The following is a 15655-nucleotide window of genomic DNA, read 5'->3' as shown; positions in this document are numbered from 1 at the left end:
CCACGACACGTTAGCAGGCTGTGCGCATACGAGAGCACAATCTGAGCCATTATAACTGGCGGGAGCGGTGTAACTTTCCCCCCCCCCCCCCCGAGAGAGAGAGAGAGCGAGAAAGAGAGAGAGGGGATAGAGAGAGAAGTAGGCAAAAAAAAAAAATAAGATCCAGCGTAACCAGTCCGCCACCTAGCTGCGGAGACGCGCCGACGGAGATCCGTCGACTGTATGATTATGAAAACACCCGCGCCAATGTTGTTGCACAGTAGGCTCTGCGCTCTGATGGGACTGAAACTCGTTTTTAGGGGGTGTTTTAACCTCCGCTGGCCTTAGTTATGTAATCAAAGCAACATCTAATGCACCAAAAAGCCGTGGATCGCCGCTGGTGCGAAGGGGGAGAGCAGGACAGCAACACCTTAACCTCCTGCCTAAACGCAGTTGGCTCTGGGACGCGCTCTCGGGGTAAGTAGCCTACGTAGCCTTATTACTGCTTGTCATGGCAGTCCGTATTAATGTGTGTAGGCCTGTCATCATCAGCGGGCTCAAAGCGCAGCAGGTTAAGAATTTTGTGCATCCGCTTTGCGCTAATTTTATCCCTTGTTGCCGAGTGTGTTTCCCTCCCCTCTGTTCTCCCCGCACGGTGATATTTCTTATTTCAATGTTGCTGACACCAGCAGAAGGACTGGCAGAGGACAGATAGAAGAGAGAGAGAGCGAGAGAGAGGAGAGGCGGGGAGGGGGGGCTGAGGAAAAAGGTGGCTCGGTACTAATCCGCACCAGCACAAACACTACCAGCAAGCACATTTTTTCGTGCTACGTAGCTTCCCACTTCCATGTTGAGTTTGAAACGTGCAGCTGGGTCATGTTTTAGGGCGCGTAGATGTGCGATATGTCTCAAAATAGGAGACAGGAGTGACGACAACAACAACACGTGCATGTGTGTATCATTTGTAAGTGCGACAGCATCAGGCGGGTAGTGATTTTCCGAGGTGCGCAAAGTCATTATGGAGAAGGAAGCTCCTGTTGACGTCCTCGGTAAACCAGTGATAGGTTGCTCCAGTGCGGTAACACCCCCACTGCCCATACTGTATCTACAGTAGCAACATCAGTGAGCCTACGCAGCTGCGACCCGGGTACACAATGTACGGCCAACGCACTAACTACAGGGAAAGTGTGTGTGCGTGTGCGCGTCTGAGGAGGGGGACTCACGTGAGAAACTTCCCCGTACGCTTACCGCGAGGCTTCGTGGTTCAGTGATTTCAGATGCCATCACAGGGGCCCAATTTCCAGCTGGGCTCATGCTGTTGTCAGGCAGATGATAATAGTGTTGTAGTTATCGATGATAACGCTGTCATGGGACGGTGATGATGGCTGGAAATATGGTGGGCCATTATCATGATTTAATCGTTGCTTCGGCGCTCCCGAGCCACCGCACTGACTACAGTGTCAAGTCAACCCATCATCCTGTCACTGGAAATAGCTTCTGGTCTAATGTTAGAATAATTTTGAGTTATGTGTGAGAGGTATAGTTCTGGAGACTATAAAAAGCCATTAGTATGCACTCTGACTGATGCTGAATGGGCTTGCCCTTTTAAGTCTGAAAACCTGCCACTCTGGCTTTCCTCTTATGGCGAGTTTTCACAAACAGGTTTGTAACTCATACTGCTTGTGCTCACAGCCCCTCCGTACAGGCTTCTGGAGTGGACTTGATAATAAAAGTTGCCGCAGTTAAGTTCAAGAGGACCACTGTCCACCTCTACGCTCATTTTCTTTCATTGTAAGGAGGACTGGTCTTGGAAATGCTTTCCAAAACTGTTACATAACAGCGGTTACTGGAACAGATGTTGATTTGAGCTTCTATGATTCAAGGGAAGGGTTTGGGTGTGGAGGGACCAAGAGGCACGAGAGATAGCCCACTGAGCTCTTAAATGAAAACATTATCTGAGATGCTCTCGTAAGTCTAAGGGGGCAGTTCAGAGCGCTGAGAGACAGATGAGCTATTTCATAAGAGGCGCTCAGGAGAGAGCTGCAAGAATGCTTGCCCGGGTGTGTTTTATTAGAAAATGGATGAGTGTCTCCCTTAATGAGGGAGAGCGAATAATGAAGGAAGCATGACAGAAAGATGCTGCTTCCCTTCGACACGTTGAAAAGCGGTCTGGAAACGCCACGAATGAGAGTGAAAGTTTTTTCCTGGTGAGGAGAATGTTATTTTAGGGTGTGTTACTTCACTATAATGTCACATTAAAAAGCCATTTACAATGGGGGTCAATGAAAAGCTTACTTGACTTAGAGGAAGCAATGGGAGGAGGAGGAATTTGCGCTCCTTTCCAAAAATAAGTTTTACCCTTTCCTACGGATTTGTGTTACCACTACTGAAAGGGGAGGAGGGGAACAGTCGGACTGTGAATGGAGAGATTTAAGTTGGAGAGAAGGAAAAGAACGACAAGGAAGAGGAAATATGGTTCTGATTAACATGGATACAGTGTATGAGTTGACCATTTTACTGTGTGGTCTACACACACACACACACAGAGTGAGAGAGAGAGAGAGAGAGAGTGGAGGGACTAATAGAGAATGCATGCAAAAGCTTACTGCCAAACATGAAAAGGGGAGTTTCGGAGAGAAAAGAAAGTACAGCAGCGGGAAGGGTGGGAGGAGGAGTGCTTGTGGGAGTAGCTGAGAACAGAAGGCGCAAAGACAGTGGAGAGAGCAGGGGAGGAGACTGGATCAAGTGTTTGAATTAGCCAGAAGCTGATTGATTGATAGATTGATTTGCGGAGAGACACGGGAAGGATTACGACATAAGTGAAAAGTGTAGAGGTTTGGGGTGTGTTCGCTGTCTTTTTGCTCCATCGATATTTGCGGATTGTCGGAGCGAACTAGCTCAGGCTGTTTTTTGGGGGGGAATGTAAGTCAGTCTTCCAGTTAGTGTCGACATTCTGGGAATCAGCAACGTTGATTGGCCTCCTGGGTTTTCTGGATGATGAGATCATCTCTGTGGACACAGACTTTAGCACCTCGCTACAGCTGCCTGCAGGAAGGGGACTTTCCCCTCAATTCCTGTACTGCTGCTGTTCAACATCTTAGCTCACTGAAATGACTAATCACTGGCCTCTCTATCTTTCTGTCTTTTCTTCCACTTTCCTTCTGCCTTTTACTCTGTCTCAGTGTAACTGTAAAGGACATCAGAGAGACCTTCCCTTGCCGGATGAAGGTACAGAGCTGCACTTGGACTCTTACCGGATCTTTTTTTTTTGTGACCCTTGTGATCGACACCTGCATTCTGCTCTTCACCCTTGACCCCACCAACCCCACTGGAGCCGTTTAAAAGTGTTATACTGGTAACCTCACAGCATCCTACTTCTCCCCCCGACTTCTCTGATGGACCAGAGAGTGAAGGGGGGAACCCCTCCGACCACAGCCTCCACTCTGGACCCCGCCTCTGCACCTGAAGACTCTGAGCAGGACCAAGTGGCAGAGAAAAAGAGGAGAGGGGAGGTAGAGAATGGCGAGGCAGTGGGAAAAAAGGAGGAGGAGAAAAAGGGAGGAGGAAGAAAGAGAGAAGGAGACAAGGGGGCAGTGCTGGAGCTGCTCATCGAGGGGCGCTGTGGCAGCGTGGGGCAGCAACAGCTTCAGCTCTCTGGCAGAGAGGCCAGCTGCCCCGAGGGGAATGTAAGAGTCCGAATTGGTCTCCAAACCAAGCGCACCAAGAAACCGCCCAAGATCTTGGAGAGCTACGTCTGCAAGCCCACCATCAGGACCTATCAGAGACAAGGCAGGGGGGGTTTGCTAAAGGGCGATGGAGAAGGAGGGGGAGCAGGCCAGCAGAGTAAAACCAGCTCTGCCCCAGACGAAGCAAACAGAGAGCAACACTCAGGCTTGGATGCTGTCCAGACCACATCCAAACAAACTGCATCTGCTGCTTCACCACCAGTTACATCATCAATACCGTTGTTGTCTTCGTCATCACAGTCACTGTCGCTGTCACCGACATTTTCTACAGCTTCCAGCCCGGCTTCTGTCCCTGTCGTAACCAGCCAAGGGACGAAGTCTGCCAAACAGGTAAGTTAAGGACAAGGACAGTGTGCCTCACGTATGTGCAGCGTTCCTCATGTCAGCTGCCAACAGATTGCCCTTTTTTGGGGGGGATTAATAAAGTTGATCTGAATCTGAATAAATCTGCAATTAGCTGAAGTTAGCTTGAAAAATGGCACCTTTGTGCTTTGTTTAGGCTTTTTACAGTTAACCACCATTCTCATAGAGTCTTTGATGCGGTGCAAAATCACCCAGCATTGAGCTCACTTGTAATATCTATCTAATAGCCATTGTCTCAATCCTGAAACTCAAGCAGTGCATTTTAAAAAACAGACCTATAAATAGGACAACAGCACGGCAACCGCTTGGAGTTATTACAGACACTGGCCCATCAGTCCTTATGACAATCACCCAAGGGAAAGCTTATAGCTTTAGCTGCACAAACGCCACTCAAGCTACAGCATACCAAAATTACAGAACAAGTATGAAATGTCAAGCCTTCTCATCTGTATTAGTGGCAATTTATAGCCACCAATAGCAAGGCTTTCTCTCCCTCTCTTTCTGTCTCTGCTTGGCTCTCTATATCTGTCCCTCTCTTCTATTTTTACATCCCCTCTTTTCTCTACCTGCTCTCATTTATCTTTCACTCCCCCTCTGTCCCTGTCCCACTCCCTTCCTCTCCGTTTCTCTGCCTTTGTATTTCTCCTCTCTTTGTCAACCCCATTCCTGTTTCCACTCTCTCCTCCTCAGTGTGCCCTCGTTTCTCTGCTTGATTGAGTCGTTTTTATCTTCACTGTCCTTTTTAATGGGGAACAATAACAAAAGAATTTCAGTTACTGTCTCTTTTTCATTGTCCGTCACTGTTGTTGACAGCAAACTAAAAGATGCCTATGACAGAGATTTGCTTTTTTCTTTCTTTCTTTCTTCTCTTTTTTTCATCTCTCAGGTTCCTATCAAGCTGGCCGATAAGACAGAGGTGAATTCATCTGAGAGAGTGAAGAAAGACAAATCTCAGAGTGTCAATGGCCAGCCCGTCCTTGCAGGACCCAAACCCTGCTCACCCACAACAGACCAGGCAGCTTCAACTACTCCTTCCAGCCCATGCATCCAGACGCAGTCTCCACTGGAAACCAGGAATGATGAAAACACCTCCAAGAAGCATAATGGTTTGGTACAGACAACCAAACAGAAGGGCCTGTCCAATGGGAAAGGCTCCTCTAACATTCTTGGCACTCCTACTTCATCCAAAGTCAAAGTTGGAAAACACAGCACTTCCACCTCTACTTCTTCCATGGACTCTTCAACAAGACCTCCAGTCTCCACTGGTTCCCATAAAGAACTTAGCCTTTCCAATAAGAGCAGGCCAGAATCTCCCTCCTATCCCTCAATTACCCCAAAACCGCAGTCATCCCCCGCTGTGGAACTCTCTGTCCAATCCCAAGGTCACGATCCCTCTGTAGAGCACCCGCTGGAGAAAAAGAGAGAGAAAGAGAGAAAAGCAAAAAAAGAGAAACGCAAAGACAAGAAGTCGAAGCGAGATCGGCTGGAGGCTGATAAAGCAAAAAACGAGGGCAGAAAGGAGGAGGGTAAGAAGAAGAAAAAGGACAAAGGGAAGGATGGGAAATCGAGACATGGCAAAGAAAAGGATGAACGACATAGAAGTGATGATATACGGAAGGATGATCTAAAGAATGACAGAGGAAAGGTTGAGAAAAAGAGGGATAAGCTCAGCCCAGACAGACAAAGAATAGAGGATAACAGTGCAAAATGTGGGGAAACAGCTGACAACGGCAAGCTAGATAAAACCTGCAAATTAGTGAATACAGGCAGACCAGATGAGAAGGAGAAGACAGATGACAGTTGCAAGTCAGTTAAACAAGCTGAGGCAGCAACAACAACAGGTGACACGAGTAAATCAAAAGAACAGGACGTCTCGAGACATTCAACAGTGCCTCCAAGCCACCCCTCCTCTTCTGCTCCTCCCCCTGTGCCCACGCCTTCTGCCCATTCTCCCATTTCTCCCCCTTCTTCCCCACAAGAGCAGGATAGCCGACCGCTCAAAAAACGTAAAGCCAGAAGGCCCAGCTGGACCAAGCTGGTGCACCGGGCTCAGAGAGTGGAAAATCAGGAAGCTCCTTCTGATTCACTACAAAATCCTTTACTGAGTTTCACCCAGAACACCAAGACGCCCCTTCCTGCCAAAGCCACTATTCAGCAGAGTGATGAGTCACACCCAGCAACCTCTGGCTCCCTAACCAGCAGCTCCTCCCCAGTGTCTTCTGCAACCAAACCTCCACCCCCAAAGCAGAATCACCCCACATCAGAATCCAGCCCCCCTTCTTCCAGAAACCCCATAAACACGGTCCGAAAAAGGGGTCGTCCTAAATCCTACAGCTCTAGTTTAGACGAACCTCCCCCTCAGCTTACACCAAACGATATCGCAACTGAGGTGCCTCTCCGGGGCTGTGACGGAGTTCCGAAAGCCCCTGTGCTGGAGCCAAGTGCAATACTGCAGTGTGTGGCTCAGTCTAAATCCAGCCCCAAGAAGCGTGGCCGGCCTCCCAAACGACCTTTCCCCGAGGAGGCGAGTGGAGATGCACTAAATCACGCTGATCATACAGTGAGTGGTAAAGATTTTCACCCTCCTGAAAAGGGAAACAGGCAGCTAAAGCTCAGGAGGCTGATTAATGAGATGAAGAAAAGAAAGAAGAGGAGATTTCACAAAGTAATGCTGTCTGGGTATTTAGGAAAGGAAGGAAGGGCAGGAGAGGCAGCAGATGGTGAGACTTCTCAGAGAATGTGTAAATCGATAGAGGCTACAACAGTACACACACTCTCAGCCCTGTCCTCCTCCTTTGGGAGTAAGCTAGGCCCTCAGATCAATGTGAGCAAGAGGGGGACCATCTACATGGGCAAGAGGCGAGGACGCAAGCCTAAATCCCAAACCGCCAACCTAAATTCAAACTCCCAGAACTCCACTCACTCGTCTCTGTTTACCAGTCCCTCAGAAACTTCTCTCTTCTCGACTAACCAACCCCAGCCTCCTCCGTCTCACCCGTTTCCCTCCCCATCTCTTACTCACTCCAGCGGGGCCCAGAGTCCTTACAGTGAGGGCAGCCTCGCAGAACCAACATCCTCCCTACTTTTTCCTCACCCCTTCTCCCTCCCCTCCCCATCCTCCTCCTGTACCTCCCCCCGTCCTCCCTCCTCCTCATCGCTCTCTCCCTTTGTGAAGAAGAGCTGTCCATGTCAGGGAAGGCATCACTTCCCCTTTCACCAGTCTTCATGTAAGCTCTCTTGCCCCACCCCTCCACTGCATCACACACCTGGCTCTCCTGGCCACCTAAAAGAGGCCACCCCGTCCCCGAGGAGTGAATCACACAGTGAAGAGACCCTGCCCAGCGACAGCGGGATCGGAACAGACAACAACAGCGTCTCTGAGCGAGGGGAGATGAGGGGACCTCGGGGCGTGTTGAGGATGGGTCAGGGGTCAGGAGCGATTCTAGGTGGTCAAAGGCACCTTTCTTCCATCATGGACTGTCCCTCTCCAGTCTCTTCGCCTCTGTCTCACATCCCCAGACACACCAACCCCATGGCCAACTCAAATACCATGGAGCGGCACAGAGACCGACATCGACACAGGCGCAGGGATTACGATTGTTCTCCTTCCTGTACCTGCTTGTGTCCCTGCCCCTGTCCAGGACACAACAAGTGCACTCATTCGGACTATTATTCCTGTGTTGGGCACAATGCACTGAAGAGACAGAAAAATAAACACAAGAAGAAGCACCAGCAGCTGCACATGCAGGACCCAGAGTTCCTGGCCGAACTCGAAGATTTAATCAGTCAGTTCAGCGAGGTACATATCGGACGGCGTAGCTGGGCGAGGACAGGACTGGGACAAGGCTTTGATGGGAGTGCGAATGCTGCCGGAGGAAGGCGACATCATTCCTCCTCTTCCCACCGCTCCAACATTTTCAGGATCAATCTAAATGGCTTCTACTCTCCTCACCCGTCATCTTTCTCTGCTAATCCCACGTTCTCCCCGCAGCCTTTCTACCCTTGCCACTGCAACAGAAAGCCAGACCGCAGGCAATGCGGCTGCCCTTCAAAGTTTCAGGAGACCATTGAGAATATGGGCTTCTACAACAGCTATCCCACAACCACAACACTTTACCACCACCTCCCCTCCTACACGCTTCCATCTCCCCACCAGTATGCCCCTCATCAGCCCCACCACGCCCACTTTCTCCTTAATCCACCTAGGTTTCACAGGCGGAGGAGTAGGCTTCTGAGGGAGGGAGCTTTAGGAGGGGAAATCGAAGGGGATATCGGGGTAGGCGGTGGAGGACGGCCACACCTCGGCTCAGGGTTCACATCCGGCTTCTCTTACGGCTGCGGGAGGAGTGAACACAAACACAAACATAAACATCGTCACAGGCACTGCGAACGAGACATGGACGAGGAGGAGGAGATACACGAGGACGAGGAGGAAGATGGAGTGGAACGAGAGGGGCTGGCCTACTCAAAGTCAAGGTTGGGGTTCGTTTTGGGGCAAGGAGAAGGAGGAAGGAAAGTGGCAAGGGGAACAGGGAGCATGCTGGGTAAAGAATCAACTTGGTTGCGTGAGAATGGAAATGATTCCTTTTCCGCTGTCGCTGCCGCCGCTGCCTCATCGTCATCGTCCGCAGACAGGTACAAACACACTTCGCTCACGTCACTGGGGCTGGGATCCTCTCACCTGTCTTCATTTGGAGGAGGATGGGGCGGCCTGGGTCAGAGCTGGGCGAAATTTGGGAGTCTGGGAGCTACAGCGTTCGGAAACTCAAACCCCAGCTGGAGAGGCTTCACCGGAGACCAGCATGCAGGAAGACTGATCGCGTCGGACGGCGAGGACGAAGATGGGGACGAGGATGTTCAAGAGTCGCTGTACAGGACGTCCCCATCGCCGACACACACCAACCTGTTCACGTCTGCTGCCATGGCAACAGGAGGGAGGGGTCTGAGCAGTGGATTGGCCATTAGGAATCAAGGAAGTGTGGAGAGGTCGTGGAGGAGACACGAACCGGCGTGGACAGAGAGGAGAGACGCAGGTGAGGGTGCATGAATGATTTGATCTCTGACAAGTCTTTGCTTTCACCCGATCGATCAGTGCGAGGCTGTGATCGCATGACAGCGTGACTCTGTGCTGATGAATGCTACAGAAATCTCCACTGAGAGCATTTTGAGTTTTGTGAATAGGCTGTTGTGTTCTGCTACTGTGTCAACGGCGGAGAATATGAATATATAGGATACTGACAGTAATTTAGATAAAGCAGGGAATCTATCATCAAATGTACCTACCACTGAAATATGACAGCAGCAAGCAAATCATGACAGCTAGCTGAGTGAATAAGATTTATGCCAAGAGCTCCTTTCCACTTGCACGGTATGACAGATTTTTATATTTGTGCAATGTGGAGATGAAACTGTGCTACCAGTAGCGTCCCCAGTATAGGGACAGCGCTGCTTTTTCTCAGGTGTTGTTAAGCCACGCATCAAAAGCCTGGAGGGTGTTTGAGAGGAAATCAGACTCCATTCTTTTTATAGCTAATTTCAGACTCTCTCTGCTGCGCGAGAGACGATGCCTGACACAAACACACAGCCTCTCAGCAACCACTATCTGCTGGAATTTTTATAAAGTGTTATAGCAGGAGAGCAGCGTCTTGATGGGAATCTGCCAGAAAATCTTTGAAATCTTCCTGGTCGGCAGTGAACCACACGCTGTTGCAGCCTAGGGCTACCCAGTGAGAACAGTCATTAGTTAACCACCAGATTGGCTATTTAAAGATTGGCCTATCCCTCACTGCTGGCCAACGAGGCCTATTTGACTTGGAAAAATCCAATAAGGAAAGAGTGGTCAGTCTTGTCACTGGCAGTGGAAAATGGAACAAAAAGACGAATGACCTCAGAGAGATGGATAAAGGAATAGCACAGAGGTCAGACGGGGGGCAAAGGAAAAATGTTTTTGCAAGCGGAGGAATACATTTGACATCCGTTCGCCGTCTGTAGCTGCTCAGCTTTCTGGGGTTGTATTTCACAGTAACCGAATTTGTAAAAATAAATAGTGTGCTTAGTGCATATTTGTGCATGCTCACTGAAAAAGTATGCATGATGCACCGTGTTTATGTCTGTTTTTCTTGTCCTTGTTTTTTGTGGCGTGCATAAATTACTTTTTAATGTGTTTCCCAGAAGTGAAATGGTCAGAGGAAATGTTGTGACTCACCTAATGTGCGGCCTATGTGCATGACTCAGCCTAGACTGGCCTCACCTCACACCTCCTGCCGGCTCAATCACAGATCCACATCTGTCTCATTTCCTCTCCACCACTTACACCCCCCCCTCCCCTCATGCCTCCGACTGCCCCCCCCCCCCCCCCCCCCCCTTGTTATTTCGATGACTTCAGGTTTACAAGGTGACTCGAGAAGCCGAGGGCAGCAGAAAAGTGTGCCAACGTCAGACAGCGCGGCGCTGAAGAACAAAAGAAGGCCAGGACGGCCCAGGAAGCACCCGCTGCCCTCCTCTGTGTCCTCCCCCGCGCACTTATCTGCGACGCCGTCCGTGTCCTCACCTGAAATCTTGCCAGGACACAGCCACGTCAGAGATGAGAGAGAAGTGGGAGGGAGAACAGAAGAAAGACTGCCAGAGAGAGACAGGGGAGGAGGCGACACGGCGCAGCAGGTGACGGAGTCGGAGCTGCAGGCCAAGAGGAAGAGAGGACGGAAGAGAAAACACAGTGACTCGCCCTGTCATCAGAGGTAAACACCTGAGCTGGTTGACTTGAAAATTCAATACAACCACTCACTACTGTCCTATTAACCCATCGTTTTCAGCACTGTGTGCTAAACCAGTGCCTTTCTCTCTTTCTTTTCCCTCTCTATCATTCTATCTCTCTCTTTGTGCTTTCCTTTTTAGTGTCGCTGAGGATAAATCCGAGTGCGACGCCCACCCTGAATGTTTTAGCCAGTCAGACATCGACCAGGCTCCGTCCCAACCGGTAACCATCCAAAGAGAGGAAAAGGCTGATGGTCCTCCCAGGAAGAAATTCCTGAGGGCAGGTCTTTACTCTGATGATTACAAAACTACAGAGTGAGTTGACTGAATCCATAAACAAACTATTATAATGGGGTTTTTTTCCGTTATCTGTTTTTTATTTTTTGTTTGTTTGTTTAAATATTTATTATGCATCTTTCCTAGCCCCCCCTCCCAAACCCAGAAGAACTGCAAAGAGAACATGGAGTACACGCCAGGGGAGAACGAGTACAGCCTTTTACCTGCTCCCATCCATGTCGGTGAGTATATAAGAAAATGTAAACACTGCTAGTGTGCACTATGTTATTGTAGTAATGCAGCTAAGCTCACTTTATCTTCTTCAGGGAAGTACCTGAGGCTAAAAAGAATTCATTTCCAGCTGCCCTATGATGTGATGTGGCTCTGGCAGCACAACCAGGTACAGTCACACCAGATCAGAGTTTGCAGGGCACAAGCTTTTAAAAAAATGTCCTTGGATCTAACTTTCATGTTGTTTGGTTACAGCTTCACCGACAGCCTGCTGTCCCCCTGAAGAGGAAGCGGCGTTACTGTGAGTTGCCGCTATTACAGTGTTACAGCAGTTGTTAGATGTCGTCAGGTTTAGCGGACTTGCCGGATAATTTCTTTCTTACCGTGTTTCTTTCTCTCTGATTCACTCAGGCCGGCTGAAAGAGAGGACTGCATCATCTCAGCAGACAGCGGTGAGTTTTTTGTGGCTCGTGGTTATTTGATTCCAGTGATGAATGTTTTTGCAATAATCTGTCCCGAAGCTTACGCGCGTCTCTGCATTTATTGTACAGGAGGAGAGCTCCAGTGACATTACCAGCTTGTTCCCGCACCTCGACATGGAGCCTTTGACCAGCAGCGAGAGGTATGGAAAGTACACGACGATTCGCGTTTCACATTAAACTATTTGTTGCGATATTATTGAACTAATGTCAGCAGTTAACGTTTCTCCATTTGTGCCGGGCCAGGAGCTTTGTGGTGAAGCACCATGTGTTCCTTGTGAGGAACTGGGAGCTGGTGAGAGACAGACAAATCCGGATGAGAATAGAGAGGGAGAGAGAACGAGACGCGGAGGGGGAGGGAGAGGAGGGCGACTCACGACATCTGTCCTGTGAAGGAGCCAATGGGGACGACAGCCACATCAAGTCAGGTCCATGAAGCAAGTGTGTGTGTTAGTTTTTGTTTCTGTAGGTGTTCGTGTATGCCCCCGTGTATGTGGTTTAAACTCTATACATTTTCATTTTTACCGTGCAGACTTCTTTCGGCGTCTTGTGTTGTGTCTTTTCCTCCACGTGTGCATGTATGTGTACGTGTGTGCCGTACAGACCGCCGTCCTCACAACTGGCTTGTCTCTGCATATCATACTCAGCAACAAAAACTAAGTGGTTTTCCAACCACAGAATTCAGCCTGCAGAAATGTTTCCCCATTTCTGTCATCCACCGCTGGTGTCCAAGAACCCAGCAGGCATCAACTTTCCCCATTAACAGTGAAACCACACACAGTTTCCATCAAAGACTCCATGACTGATTGCAGATAGAAATCAAGGGGAAATAAGGACACTTGCATAATTACAGACATTTCTGTAAAAGAAACGAGCACAGTTTTCATTCCCTCCTACGTCGCCTTCACTAACATACAGAAAACTCTTTGGCCTTTGACCTTCAGATCATCCAGTGGGGGTGGAAGTGACGGTTATCAGCAGTGACCCCCCCCACCAAAGTCAGGACACCTCCAGCTCGTTCACTGCCAGCCCCTGTGTGAGTCAACAAATCTACAAACATTAAAATATATATATATATATATATATATATATATATATATATATATTAACAATGCAAAAATTCCACAAGGATAAAAAATCTGCTTTTGAAATTAACTGTGCATACTTGTTCACTCCAGCCCACCAAAACCCACAGCAGACATGAGGAGGAGGGAGAGGAAGAAAAACAAGGGGAAGGAGAAGTTTGCAGCAGAGAACAGAGGAGGAAACGGCTGAATGATTTACTTTTGAACCTGCAGCACTCATAAGCTAAAAAGAGGGGGTAAGTGAAACGTCTGCCGCTGAAGCAGAAGCCAGAAGTATGTGTACTATTTAGCTGACAGTATCTTTTCTTTTGTGTAGGTGGGACCACTCTGAGAAAGGGACCAGGACCCACCATTGGACAGATGAACTGATGTCACAACGCTGCTGTTAACAATGGCAGTCCCGCAGAGAAAAAGGAGACGAGATCTGGCGAATTATACCAGCTGAAAATGCAAAAGAAAGACATCTCAAACGCTGACAGATGAGTGTGTTGAACCTAGCTTTCTGAAGGGCATCCGCATCAAGGATGAAACCATGGCAACACATCTTTTGTCCGAGCGGTGAGGGATGAGAGAAACAGAGATAGACTGTCCCGTATAAAAGAAAGAAAGAAAAAGAAAGAAAGAAACAGACCAGCTGAAATGAATTTGCACTAGTGCTGATTGAACAAGCACACTAAAGACTGTATGTATGCTGAGTGGACACACTATAAACACACACATACTGTACACTTTGATTGCTCTTACTTCAGCACCTTAAGCAAATTTGGGAAAGACGGACATTGCAGGGGAGTTTGGATATGGACTTATATGGTACTCAGCATTTCAGCTCCGACGTTTCCAAGAGACGAGGAGCTCGCAGGCTGCCCAGAGCAATACAAAATGTAGCCTGGGCCCTAAGTAGGTCAAAATTGAACGCTCATTTAGTTGGTAAGCTTTCAAAGTCACATTGCACCTTTGGGAAAATGACACGAGAGGAGACGTGAGCCAGTTAAAAGCTGTCGAGACAGTGTTAGGGGGTTTTCTTCACTTTATCAAGACAGTGTCTGCTATGTACCAGTGAATAGGCAGGGGAGGGGGTGGGCTTAGTGATAGGAATTTTGGCATCGCTGCAAGAGAATTTCTAATGAGGTTTTAAGAAAGAAGTTATTTTTTGGAGAAAAAAAAAAGACAGCTCGAGTCGTGTCCACTAAAAGAAATGGACGAAATATATTCACGATAGGAATGTTTATTGTTAACTATTTTCAGTATTGCTTCTGAGGGAGGAGAGGTGGACATGTAAAAAGTGTTTTTGTTTACTTCAGACTGCCTTTGAGAATGTTTCACTCTTTGCTTCAGAGCATTGACAATCAGAATGTCCTCGGCAGGAGGGAGGAAGGAGAGCGGAAAGGGAATGAGAATCGATTTGCCCCAAATGCTCTGTAGAAGTGCCATGTTGTCTTGTGTACGTACCTAAGCGAACTCATGCAGTCTTTAAAAGCAATATCTCCTCTGATAAGGACTATATAAGAACTTCCTTTTTAAGAAAAACAAAAGAAAAACAAAACAAAAAAAAGTTGTGAATATTTGAGGATTGGAGGTCATTTTTCTGTACAGATGCAAAGTAGTTTGTTCTCATCTTAGGAACATCGGGCTAATCCACTTATTGGAAGTAACATAAGCGTTTAGTTACGTGTGAATGTACAGTACATCGAGAGACCTGTTTTCTTTCTGTCAGCAGTAGCGTGTAAAATTAGTATTATACACAATACAGTCTGGATTATACATGAAAGTTAATAAACCTTTCATTTTACTAAGATGTTTTTAAGAAACTATACAGCTGACCAATATATCAGACATTTTTCCTTAAAGTTGACTATGATTGTATATGATTTATTTTGTTTTGTTTTTTCGTAGGACATAACTTGTCTGTTTGGGTTTTCTTTTATTGGTTGTTTTTATTTGATTTTTTTTAGCCGAGCGTTACTTTTGTTTTTGGTCAGACAATCAGTGACAGTGACTTAGTTTTTCCAGTGTTACATTTCTGCTCTCTTTCAGTAGTGTGGCTTCTAATAACAAGCCAAGAAAGTGCAATTTCTTTGACTGTTTACATACTGTATGTATATTTTTCCCTCTTTCCTTTTTTTAAACTAAGAGCACTACATTATTGCCAGTGGATGATTAACTTTATAGCAAAGGTACACGTAAAGAGTTATTTATCTAGTTTGCATGACATGTAACCTTTGCCTGTTGCCTCTGATAATGTGCTTAAAAAAAACAAACAAAAAAAACAGTGATAACTCAACGCCATAGAATGTCAGCTCAAACTTTTTGCCTCTGTATCCATAATAATAAAAGCATTTTATGTCTACTAGTACTAAACCCTGAATGCTCGTGGTGTCTCAGCTTAAAGACCTCCTTCTTGCTTTGTTTACTATAAGGGGACGGGGGTTAGCTCAAGCTGATTAACATCAGCTTGAGCTAACAGTGCTATCTAGTGGCGTTAGATTGTATATCTCACAATGTGTTGTCCTCCATAATGACCCACAAAGGAGGACGCTACCACAGAAACAGTTACAAGATGGGGGAGGGCTGCAGCTCGCCCTGGAGACGTTTTCTCCTCTTTCTGCCCTTCAGAACGTCCAAAAGACACCCAAAGATCTTGATCTGAGTAAATAAAGTGGGAAGATTATGATTTCTCAGGAGCTTAAAATAGTTTTCGTGTTTGTTTTTTTTTATTGTTGATTTTACAGGATACTACATTATG

The 15655-nt window shown here is 47.5% G+C and overlaps 1 protein-coding gene across 4 annotated transcripts; it reads left to right on the top strand.

Annotated features, from left to right (window-relative positions):
* The first annotated feature begins 105 nt into the window (after positions 1-105).
* On the top strand, positions 106-15262 carry LOC102794285 (uncharacterized). Of its 4 annotated transcripts, XM_006804860.3 has the most exons (14): positions 107-456; positions 3162-4055; positions 4975-9121; positions 10474-10825; positions 10983-11156; positions 11265-11359; positions 11444-11517; positions 11604-11649; positions 11760-11800; positions 11900-11970; positions 12074-12255; positions 12772-12863; positions 13006-13148; positions 13229-15262. In XM_006804860.3, exons 2-13 carry the CDS (start codon positions 3375-3377, stop codon positions 13132-13134), a joined length of 6084 nt encoding a protein of 2027 aa, XP_006804923.2. In that variant the 5' UTR covers positions 107-456; positions 3162-3374; the 3' UTR covers positions 13135-13148; positions 13229-15262. The 4 variants fall into 4 exon arrangements, with proteins under 4 accessions (XP_006804924.2, XP_006804926.2, XP_006804923.2 ...); XM_087848219.1 differs by lacking the exons at positions 107-456; positions 3162-4055 and adding an exon at positions 4678-4860; XM_006804861.3 differs by lacking the exons at positions 13006-13148; positions 13229-15262 and having other exon boundaries at positions 106-456; positions 12074-12268.
* The last annotated feature ends 393 nt before the right edge of the window (positions 15263-15655 follow it).

Source organism: Neolamprologus brichardi, chromosome 11, assembly GCF_056152115.1.
Source record: "Neolamprologus brichardi isolate AB-2024 chromosome 11, ASM5615211v1, whole genome shotgun sequence".
NCBI lineage: Eukaryota > Metazoa > Chordata > Actinopteri > Cichliformes > Cichlidae > Neolamprologus > Neolamprologus brichardi.
This window is presented reverse-complemented; position numbering and strand designations above follow the sequence as displayed.